This window comes from Poecile atricapillus, chromosome 15 (assembly GCF_030490865.1).
Source record: "Poecile atricapillus isolate bPoeAtr1 chromosome 15, bPoeAtr1.hap1, whole genome shotgun sequence".
Taxonomy (NCBI): domain Eukaryota; kingdom Metazoa; phylum Chordata; class Aves; order Passeriformes; family Paridae; genus Poecile; species Poecile atricapillus.
The window spans coordinates 9,403,003-9,413,116 of record NC_081263.1 but is presented as its reverse complement, the minus strand read 5'-3'; the positions used below and the strand labels follow the sequence as shown (position 1 = coordinate 9,413,116).

General features: G+C 53.7%; 1 protein-coding gene across 1 annotated transcript; it reads left to right on the top strand.

The window, feature by feature from the left end:
• Positions 1-2,521: 2,521 nt before the first annotated feature.
• Positions 2,522-7,784, top strand: LOC131585179 (collagen alpha-1(I) chain-like). The gene is made up of 4 exons (XM_058850997.1): positions 2,522-2,646; positions 2,709-2,898; positions 3,106-3,446; positions 6,078-7,784. Exons 1-4 carry the CDS (start codon positions 2,522-2,524, stop codon positions 6,301-6,303), a joined length of 882 nt encoding a protein of 293 aa, XP_058706980.1. The 3' UTR covers positions 6,304-7,784.
• The last annotated feature ends 2,330 nt before the right edge of the window (positions 7,785-10,114 follow it).

Below are 10,114 nucleotides of genomic sequence, written 5' to 3'. Positions count from 1 at the left end.
CTCAGGTCTCTGCTATGTGACACGTCTGTGTCTTTTGGCACCGGCCACTGCTGCGAGGCGTGGAGGCTGTTAGTGCGCACACGGGTTTCCGGAGCACCCCGAGGTCCCCAGAGCTCCCTGCATCCCGAATTCCCGCTGAGGGGACGGCACATGTGGGTGCTGCCCGTGCAGAGTGACACGTTCCCAGGCCCCTCGCTGTCGTGGTCCCTTCATCCTGCCTTGCCGGGAGGGCGTTGGAAAAGCACTGATATCATCGGCACCGAGCCTGACTCATCCTGGCTCTTCAGCACAAGCCGTGCCGCTCAGCGGGGCACACATTTTATTCCAATTAAACCATTGTAGGCAAGCCAGCTCTACATAATGATTTTTTTTTTTCTTTTTTTATTCGTAGCAAAGCGTGCCTGCCCCGGGCCAAAAGGTGAGAGAGGACAGAAGTGACGCTGGAGTCAGTGGAGAGTCTCCACTTCTGGTACGGAGCCCAAAGAATAAGTCTTGCCAGAAACCTGCAGGGTCTGTCTCGGCTGCCGCAGCATCCCTGCCTCCCTTGTGCCTCCAGTGACACAGTCTTGTGTCAACAGCCCGAGCCCGAGCCGCAAAAGCCCAGGTCACGAGCCCAGCTCGGAATGTCACCTCTTCTCACCACGACACGGCGTCCAGCTCCTGCCAAAAGACCCCAGGGGGCTCAGCATCAAAGTGTCCCTGTCACTGAGAAAATGCAAGGCGACTTGTTCCTCCTGCCCTTCCTGCTCAGGTTTTCCCAGTTTATTAGAGGTTTGGGAGGTGAGTCAGGGAGCTGCGGGGTGAAGATGGAGCTGGGGAGGACTCGGCAGCTAAGGGAAAGGCAAACTAGTTCCAGGCACAGGTGAATCACTTGCTGGTGAAAATGCATCTTATTCTCTGGGAGGCGTGCGTGGATGGGGCTGGGAGTGAACTGCAGCTTGACTCCATCAGAAAATTGTGGAGTCAAGAGAAAAAACAAGGCAAGGCAAGGCTGCTTTTCCAGTAAATGAGGCGATACATTGCAAAGGAGCAGCCTGCAGCAGGCAAAGCTCCAGCAACCCATGGTCCTGTGGCTCCCTTAAAAGGGGCGATTTTAGCCTGGGACAGCAGGGAGACAGAAAAGCCATAAACACCCTCAAAGGAATGTGGCTGCCGAGAAACGAGAATCTCCGCAGGCGAGGCGAGGTGGGGGGAGCCTGGATGGGGTTTGCAGCACCGCTCTACGCCTGGAGCCAGCCGGTTCCTTGGCCATGCCCTGTCCCGAGGGAAGGATCCCAATCCCGGTGCTAACAGTCCCTGTGTGGTGCTGGGGGAGGCTCCTGCCAAGCCCCGGGGGTCGCACCCCACGCCGTACAGACATCCCTGCTTGCCAGCTGCTGGCACCAGAGAAGGTGGAGCTGGGAGGTGGTGAATGGGCAGCAGGACACCAGCCTCGGGCAAAGAAGGAGCAGGCTGGGCTGGTAGAGAGTGCCTGTCCCAGAGGAATTTCCTCTTCATCATATCCCACTTCTTTACGGTCAGCTGAGCTGTTCTGCACAGGCTTTGCTCTTAGTGCCATGGAATAGCCCTGTATCCTGGGGCATTGTGCAGGTTCTTGGGAAGAGCCCTTGGGGCTGGCTTGTCCCTGCAGGTAGCTGTGGGCATGTGGTGACACCTCTGGGCCAGGCTCTCCCCTGCATGTCCCAGGCTGGTGGCGAATGGAACTACAAATGCATCAGTAGCCTGACTGAAATGACCATGTTGCTTGCTTTTCTTCCAGGACTTACGAAGATTCAGCACGTGGCACCAGTCTGTAAATAAATGTTATAGTTCGTTGATTTTGTTGATCTTTTGTAAAGAAATAGTCTTTGGTTTTCACACCCCAGCTCTTTTTGCATTAGATTTGGGTACATGCAGTGTTTGCAGAGTTGTGGTTTCCAATTGCTCTGGGTTCCTGGGGCTGCAGAGGCTGGGTGTGGTGGCACAGCTGTCCCAGGGATGAGGGTACCTGTGCATGGAGGGGTTCCGGTTATGAAGGTCCTGCTAAAGCTGTGTTCCTGGGCTGCTGCAAAGCAGTGTCGCCAAGAGCAAAGCTGTCACCAGCAAAGAGGGGTCTCACATGACCAGCCTCCACAGCAATGCCACCAAAGCATGCAGGAAACTTTCTGTTCCCCCTCCTGCTGGAGCCAAAGGGGTTCCTGGAGCGAGAGCTGGGATCAGGCCACAGACATGCAAAATCCCAACTGATGCTACAAAGGCTGTGCAGCCTTGGGAATTGCCGGAGCCAGGGTCTGGGCAGAAGGTTTTGGAGCTGTAGGTGCTGTTTAAGGCTTTGACCCTTCAAACGCCCTGGGCTTTGCTTCCCACCCTCCATTGTGTTCTCCTGTGCTGTTCAGGAGGCCCAAGCCAAGGGAAGAGATCCTCGCCCTGCCCGGAATCCTGCTGCTGGCAGCGGCCACTGTCCCATGTCCCCGACTCGTGTCACGCCTGAGTGGGCAGCAGTGGCCGAGATGGGCAGGGTTTATGGATCTTTGGGGTGAGGATGCTGGTGCCGGGGCGCCGGTGCCTGGAGGTGGATGCAGAGCGTGGGCAGCGGTGGGTGCTGGCAGGGTCCCGGCGAGATGCGATGAGGGGAGGTGCGGAGCTGCGGGATGCCGGGGATGCGGGGTGAGGGGCCGGGGGTGCCCCTGGACGCTCCTTTGCCTCCGCCCAGCCCCCTCCTTAATTAGCCGCGGCCGAAGCCGCTCATTAGCGGCGACAGAGGGACGGGTGCCCTCCCCGCGGAGGCGGGAGGGAGCGGAGCGCTACCGGCCCCGGTGGTGCGGGCACCGGCACCGGCAGCGGGAGCGCGGCTGCAGCCCGAGCCCGGCGGAGGGATGGGGCAGCGGCGGGGCCCGGCCGTGCTGCTCCTCGCCCTGGGTGAGGGGATGCCCGGGCCGGGGTCTGGGCGGGGGGACCGGGCGATGTCTGGGGTGTCCGCGGGGAGGGGGCGATGCGATGGGGTGTCCCCTTCTTCCCTCCCTCTGTCCCTCCGTCCGAGCGGGTCCCGCTGCCGGGGCCGTTGGCCGCCCCCCGGCCGGTGGCTGTCCCTGTCCCCGGCCGGGAGTGCCGGTGTCGGGATGGCAGCCCGGGCTGACTGGGCTCGGGTCGCCCCGTGTCCGCCGGGCTCGGGAAGATCCCCACAACGCCGGGCACAGCCGGGGAGCGGCGGGGGCTCGAGGCCGTCCTGCGTGGAAGGGGCCGCTCGCCGAGCCGGGGCAGCCCCGGGCGGAGGTGGGCTCTGTCCCCAGGGGCTCACTTCGCCCCCCGGTGCTGGCAGGGCACCTGGCCGGGCTGCTGGCAGCGGGACCCGCCTGCGCCGACGCTTACCGGGGCCTCTCGGACTGCGTCCTCAAGCTAGGGGACAGCATGGCCACGTATGAGGAGGAGGAAGGCATCGAGCTGCAGGGGCTGCGCCGAGTCTGCAGGTGAGTACGGTGCATGGCCAGCCTGGCTTTTGGCATTCCCCTGTCTGAAGCCTCCTGCCCTGCTGAGTCCCGTCGTGCCTGCACACACACATGTGCTCCACACCTCACTCCGGTTCCAGATAGACCCGGTGAGCTTCTTTTCTCTGTCCGTCCATCCATCCATCCATCCATCCATCCATCCATCCATCCATCCATCCATCATCCTTCCATCCATCTGTCTGTCCATCCATCCATCCATCCATCCATCCATCCATCCATCCATCCATCCATCCATCTCCTACCTGTCTCCCATCGGAGTTTGTATCCCTGGTCCTTGGCAGCAGCTCCAGCCCCCAGCACAGGTCCCGTCAGACGCTGCATGCCTGCAGGAGTGGGGCTGGAGGGGCCCGGCCAGCTCTGTACCCCAGGAAAATCTCCCCTGGACCCCAGGTTTCAGGCAGTCCTCTGCCCCAGTGCCCAGCGCTGCCGGGAGCAGCAGCTGCCCAAAACAAGCTTTCTCCCTCTCTGTGTAGACCCTTCATCCTGCAGACTCGGATTTGTCCGAGCCCTACTTTGCCCGAGTTTGTAGTGATGCCCTGAGAGGACGATTTTGGGAGGATGTTAACTTTAACAGAACTGAGGAAGAGCTGGGTAATGCGGGGTGGTGTTGGGCAGGTTTGGGTAAAGATCCACTTCAAAAGCAGACGAGCAGAAGCAGTAGGAGCAGGATGTAAAACGTTTGCAGAGAAATGGAGGCATCTTTGCGTCTCCAGAGGAGCTGTGGGGAGTGAGCAGGAGTTAAATGGAAATGCAGACAGCAATGAAGGGAAAACCCACGTGTCCGGGAGCGGTGGAAACCTGGCAGAGCAAGGTGGAGGGTTGAGTGCCCTGGGGTCATGCTTTTTGAGCTGCTAGAAACCACCCTGCAGGCTGTGACCTGCTCGTATTTCCACTTCTCCAGGAGACAGCCTGAATCAGGATGAACAGCCTCTCTGGGGCCTGCCTTTGGGTGGGTTGAAATGGGACTGCTCTGGTTTGGACAGAATTAATACTTTCTGGTTTGTTTTTGGGTTTTTTGGGTTTTTTTAAAGGAGGCTTCTTGGTGTTAGAAAACACCCAAGCAGTCAGCCCAACTCATGATGTTGCTGGTTGCGGGAGGAGCGATTCCTTTGCTGAAGCTCATGTGAAATGTTCAAGCTGAGTTTTTCTTACAGCTCAGAGGCACCGACCATTGCAGAACAGGTCCTGGGATCTCCCCTGGTGATGTCCCAGCTGCCCGCCAGGAAATATTACTGAATTATTTGTCTTTGACGCTCAGCCTTATCCACTGCTGCTTGCATTTCTGGTGCCGTGGTCCCCTCTCCAGGAGGATGGGTGAGGGATGGACAGGGATCCAGGAGCTGCTCTGGGGGCTGGTGGTGTCTCTGCTCGGTGTGCAGAGCTGCCCCAGAGCCGGCCGGGCGAGGTGCTTGCCAGCAGCCTGCCTGCCTTAGCAGATGGGGGCTGGGAAGGTGAAACACTGGGAATTGCCATCCCAGCTGAAAGCAGATCCAGGCTGGAGCTGCCATTCCCCTTCACCTTCCCCGAGCTTGTCTTGCCTGAAGACATGGGTCAGGTTTAACTCTTACCTGCCAGAGCTGCCTGCCACTGCTGCTGCAGATCGGGAGCGAGCGCCGGAGGTTGTCAGGGTTGGCATCAGCTTTTCTCATTATCTGGGGACGTTTATTCTGCCACAGTGACTCAGTTTAATGAACTCCCTCACAGCTGGCGTTCTGACGTAAGCCCCGGGTCTAAGTAAGCAGAGTGCTCAGGTTTGCCTGTCTGCACAAAGTGTCATCTCCAGCACAGTGCACACAGCCAGCACCGTGCTGTCCTTTTCGGGTGCAGTGTCCCCTCTCGGCCAGCTGGGCTGCATCCGTTCCCTGACAAGTGGCACAGCGTGTTGGCAGACACAGGGAAGGTGTCAGAGCAATTGCTCCTGTCCTCTAGACTCCTGTCTTCCAGCTTGCAGTGTCCAGACCCAGCCCATGTGGGACAGGACAGCAGAGCAGCTCCCGCTTTATTCCTGCAGGACCACAGGTTATCTTTGCCTGTCTTTTCCCTCTGGTACTCCCCAAAAGCCTCTTTCCACTGAACAGCTTCTACTTGTGAAAGTAATACCCAGCAGATAAATGGAGATGATTCTAATGAGAACACGGTGAATAACTCCTCCTGCCCCTGCCCGTATCTCAGTAAAAGCTGTGACAGCCTGTGGGAGCTCTTGTCCTTCTCCGTGCTTTGTGCTCCCATTTGCCCTTGACTCTGCTTGGAGAAAGCTTGGAGAAAGTGATGAATGAGATGTGCTGGGCCTTTGTTTGCAGCTTGTGTGAGATACTCAGGGAAACATTTGTTGATGGAAAATAATGGATTTTATTGACTTCCAGAGAAAAGTGGGGGGGGGGAAGGAATAAATAATTTCAGTGTTTTGAGATTTGGAGTTTTAGCCAAGATGCTCTGGCAGATGATGGAGGGGATGAATAGTCTGGGCAACTTGCAGAAAACACGAGGGCTGTTGCTGCTCAGAGGGCAGGCTCAGGGCAGCAAGGCTCTGCCTGGCATCCAGCACTGTGGGAGTGCAAAGGGACTGACAGCATGGTGTCTCCCTGGCTGCAGGTACTGGGATGAATTCCACACCTGTGCCCTGACAGTGCTCTGGGAGTGCCAGAAGGAAGCAGCAGCCGTCTGGGAGATGCTGAGAAGGGAGTCCCGAAAAACCAAATTTCAAGGCAGTTTGTTCGACCTCTGCAGCCCCAGCACGACCCAAAGCTTTGCCTGGACCCGCGTTCCCAACATTTCCATCCTCAGCATCCCCCTCATTGTCACTTGGCTGAACTTATAAACTGCAGCTCTGTGAGTATCCCAACAAAAGTGATGGCAGTGTGTGGTGTGGCATCTTTCAGATCTATTTTCCAAACCTTTGAGGAATACACTGTGTGGAGCTCAAAAACTCCCAGCTTCATCCTGCGGCTGTGAGACGTGGAAGAGCTCGGCAGCATCTCCAGGGTGTTGAAATTTCTCTGTAATTGGAATAATTCCTGTCCCCTTCTGCCTCAAGGCACAGACACAGATCTGGCTGTCAGGAGATTTGGGAACTTGTAAATACAGGGCACAGAATCTGGGGAGAAATGACAAATTCTGGAAAAAGGATGAATGCTGGACACTTCTGCACTCTTCTATGGTAACTGGAAGGAAACACGTTTCATTTGCTGACTCTTTCCACCAGATCAACTCTCCAGGGTTTTGATTTGGGCACTCAAAACAAGATGGGTATTTTCCCACTGCTCCATGAGGTGCAGGGGATGGTGGCTGAAGGGAGACCTTACTGCCCTGTACTGGTCTTTTTTCTTTGAGGACATGGTAAAACCCCTGCTGAACAATAATCACAGTTGCATGACTTCTCTTGCACACATCTGAATTCCTGAGTAACTTCTGTGTTATGTGTAAATCCCTTTCCTAAGGGCAGAGGTGAAAAGTATTTGGGAGAAGAGGGAGTATCAAGCTAGGAGGACAAAAGGGATTTTTAGCAACTCTTCTGCTTTAAAGCTTTCCCCGAGGTATCTGTAAGCAGCTGTGGGTAGAAGTGTGTAATTCCAGAGTATTAAAGCTTGTTGTAGAGCCAACAGCATGGCAGGAGTTATTTGTCCTGGGTCTTGCTTGACAGCACAGACTCCTCTTGTCTCCTTTGTGGCTCAGAGTGTTGTCAGTTTTGCAGCTTCAGTTCAAGCATGGAAGCATTTGGAACAGAGAGGGGTTTGCAAGTGATTTCTGAGTATGTTGGAGAAACACAGTATTATTGGTTAGCCCAAGGCAGTCTGTGTTTTAAGAATACTGCTGGATCTCTGTGCCCTGCCTGGCTGCACGGGGCCATGGGGTGTGTGCTCGCAGTGTGAGCAGGGAGACCAGGGCCCTGCCAACTGCACACATCCCACCAGATGCATTCCAGGCAGCAGGCAAGCTCCTACAGCAAAGGATCTTTCTCCTAACAGTGGTGTTGGGTCATGCTGCTTTCCTCTGGCATTCACGTGTTCTTCCTCTTACCTTCACTATCCCTCAACATTCTGTTCCTGCAGCAGCAGCAGGAGATAATGAAGACATTGAGGCAAATTCCAAGAAATAAGCCAGGACAGAGCAGCTGGTGTTCAGACAGCACTTCAGTGCAGGAGTTGTTACTTATGTATTCAGTACTCAGCATCTGGGGCACAAAGCCTTAGGGTGAGCAGTGGAGAAAGGATAAATCAGAGCATGGTAAAACTGGAGTGAACCACTCAGATGCTTCATTTTTTTCTTCTTACTCCACACCAACAGCACTGTTTGCTGTTTGATCCTATTCCCCCCTCCCCTGTTACCTCTTGTGGCTGGGGAAAGCTGAAGCAGGGGAAAGCCATGTACAACCAAGACTGGAGTATTTTGGCTCCAAATCCTGTACCTGTTTTTTGTTTAGAACAGCTGTTTAATGCCTTTAGGAAAAGAAGTAAGCACATCCTCCTAAAATCCCACAACCCTTGCTTTCTCTTTGAATTTGGCAATTCCTCTCTTAAAATTTTCTGTGTTGACACTGTTTTGGGGAAGGGGAAGGTAAAAGTATTAGATCTGCAAGTAATCTTTTTCCAAAGTCATGGATGCATATGGCTGACTGCCACTGTCTCTGAGAAGAGCAGGTCTTGGGACATATCTTCCCTGGAAGCAAATCCCTCAAGTATTGCACACTAAAAAAAAACCCCAAAGATTCATTAAGAAACAAAGACCATCTGCCACTGTTCTGGTGTGGAGCAGCAGATTTTTTTTTTTTTAAGCCAAAGGTGCTTCTAAATCTGACTGAAAGCATGTGAGAGAAAACTAGGTCTCACAGTATGGGAGTGATGAGTTTCCTCAATCAGTATGTCATTTTTAGCAGAACTTCCTCTATGACTAGGACAATTACAGTAGAAGTCCTTTAAAAAAAAAAAAAAAGAAAAAGAAAAGTACTACACAGATTCATTTCTCCTAGGCAGTCAGCAGCCTTTCAGAAAGATTTCTGATCCTACAGCACACTTCATGCTGATGCAGTGCAGCTCCTGGGATGTCCTGCAGCCTCAGTGTTAAAGCCCCATTTGTCAAGGATTCTTCTCATGGCCTTGCTGTGAGTTTCTCCAGATACAAAGCCGTCCCCAGATTTCACCCCCTCAGGGAAGCTGCTGAAGCGGTTGCAGCGTATTTTGTGTATTCAAAAAGAAATGGGTTAAATGTTCCTTGTTCCTTAGTCCAAAGTCTTCACCTTTTTTCTTGCAGGGGAACAAAAGTGGCAGCTCTGTTCATACAGACTCACAGCAACTCTGGGAGCAGCTGGAAAACGTGGCTTTGTCTCCTTGCTCTCAAATTCACTGTAATTAATCTTTAGCTCCCACTTGGCGCAAGAACAGCCCCGAACACAGGAGCTCACGCCACACTTTGGTGTGGTAATAAGCCTTGAAGTAAACCTGCTATCTTTCCCTGTCCCTGCAGGACTGGGATGTTCTTTCTCAAGAATAGCACCAAGAAGCAGCAGAGGACAAAATGACCCTGAAGGAGTTTTAAAACATGACTAACAGCACGCCAGTGCTTGTCCCCCTGAGGCAGCACTGCCCTCTGCTCCCTGCCCTGATCCCAACCGCACACACACTCCCTGCTCCTTTCTGAGGGAGACACTGGCACCTACTGGAGACCAGTTTATATCCAGGCAGAGGTGACTGGGAGAAAGACAAGTATCGTTGCATGTGAAAAATTTTGAGAAGGGATGGCCAGTCTTGCTGCAGGGGCAGCCCTCCAGGCTGGCTCCTGCCCAGAGAAGCACTTGTGTAAACTCTTCCCTCTGAAAGGCTGCTGCTGTTTGAAACCCTGCTTACAGGGGCTTTGGTCAGGAAGGGCTCCTGGTGAAATCCCCCAATATAAAAGGTGCTGGTTATATTTGTTTAGACAGAAATCCTCCTCTGGAGACCTGCTGAGTATCTAAAGCAGCAGGATGTCATCCTGCCCCAATTTACAGTGTTTGAATGTGAGAAGAATGTGGGATTGAAATGCAGCTCAGCTCTCCAGTAACAGAAGTCAAAAGAGCAGCTTCAGAGAGTTTTATCAGTCTCAAACCATCCCACCACTTTTCAACAAACTGAATTAGCAAACAATTTATGCAAATTAAAACTTACAAATATTAACATACAAAGGGAAGTTACTGCAGCAAGATGCTGCACAGGAGAAAAATCTGTCTTTAGACCTGGCTTTGCCCTCGTTTGGGATTGCACAACATGGCAACGTCCCTCAGTGGAAACCAGGCAGGATGTGGGGCTGCTTGCTTGGGCTGTTGGATCTGGAGGAACTGCCCAGCTCTGGACCCTCAGCAATAAAGGGATGTCCCTGCTTGGTGAAGTTTATTTGAAGGGCCTCTGAATAGCTAAGAAATAACAGCAGTCTCTTATTTAACACCACCTGTACCAGGCCAGATCTGTTGCTGGACTGCTGAAGCCTGACCAGAAAGCCCATCCAAGGGGGAACATCATGGCTCCAAGACACTTTTGCAGGTTTCCCCAGGGCAGCTCTAGGCTCAGGCTGGATATGTGGAGATCCTGGACTGCTGATACTCCCTTTGAAGTGGAGTAATACCAGCTGACTTCCCAAGACAGTACTCAATGATGCCTTCC

Coding starts and splice junctions, on each gene's coding strand:
- LOC131585179 (XM_058850997.1), top strand. CDS start 2,522: ATGCTGGTGCCGGGGCGCCGGTGCCTGGAGGTGGATGCAGAGCGTGGG. Junction 2,647..2,708: donor CGGGATGCCGGGGATGCGGG/GTGAGGGGCCGG, acceptor CTCCTTAATTAG/CCGCGGCCGAAGCCGCTCAT. Junction 2,899..3,105: donor CGTGCTGCTCCTCGCCCTGG/GTGAGGGGATGC, acceptor TCGGGATGGCAG/CCCGGGCTGACTGGGCTCGG.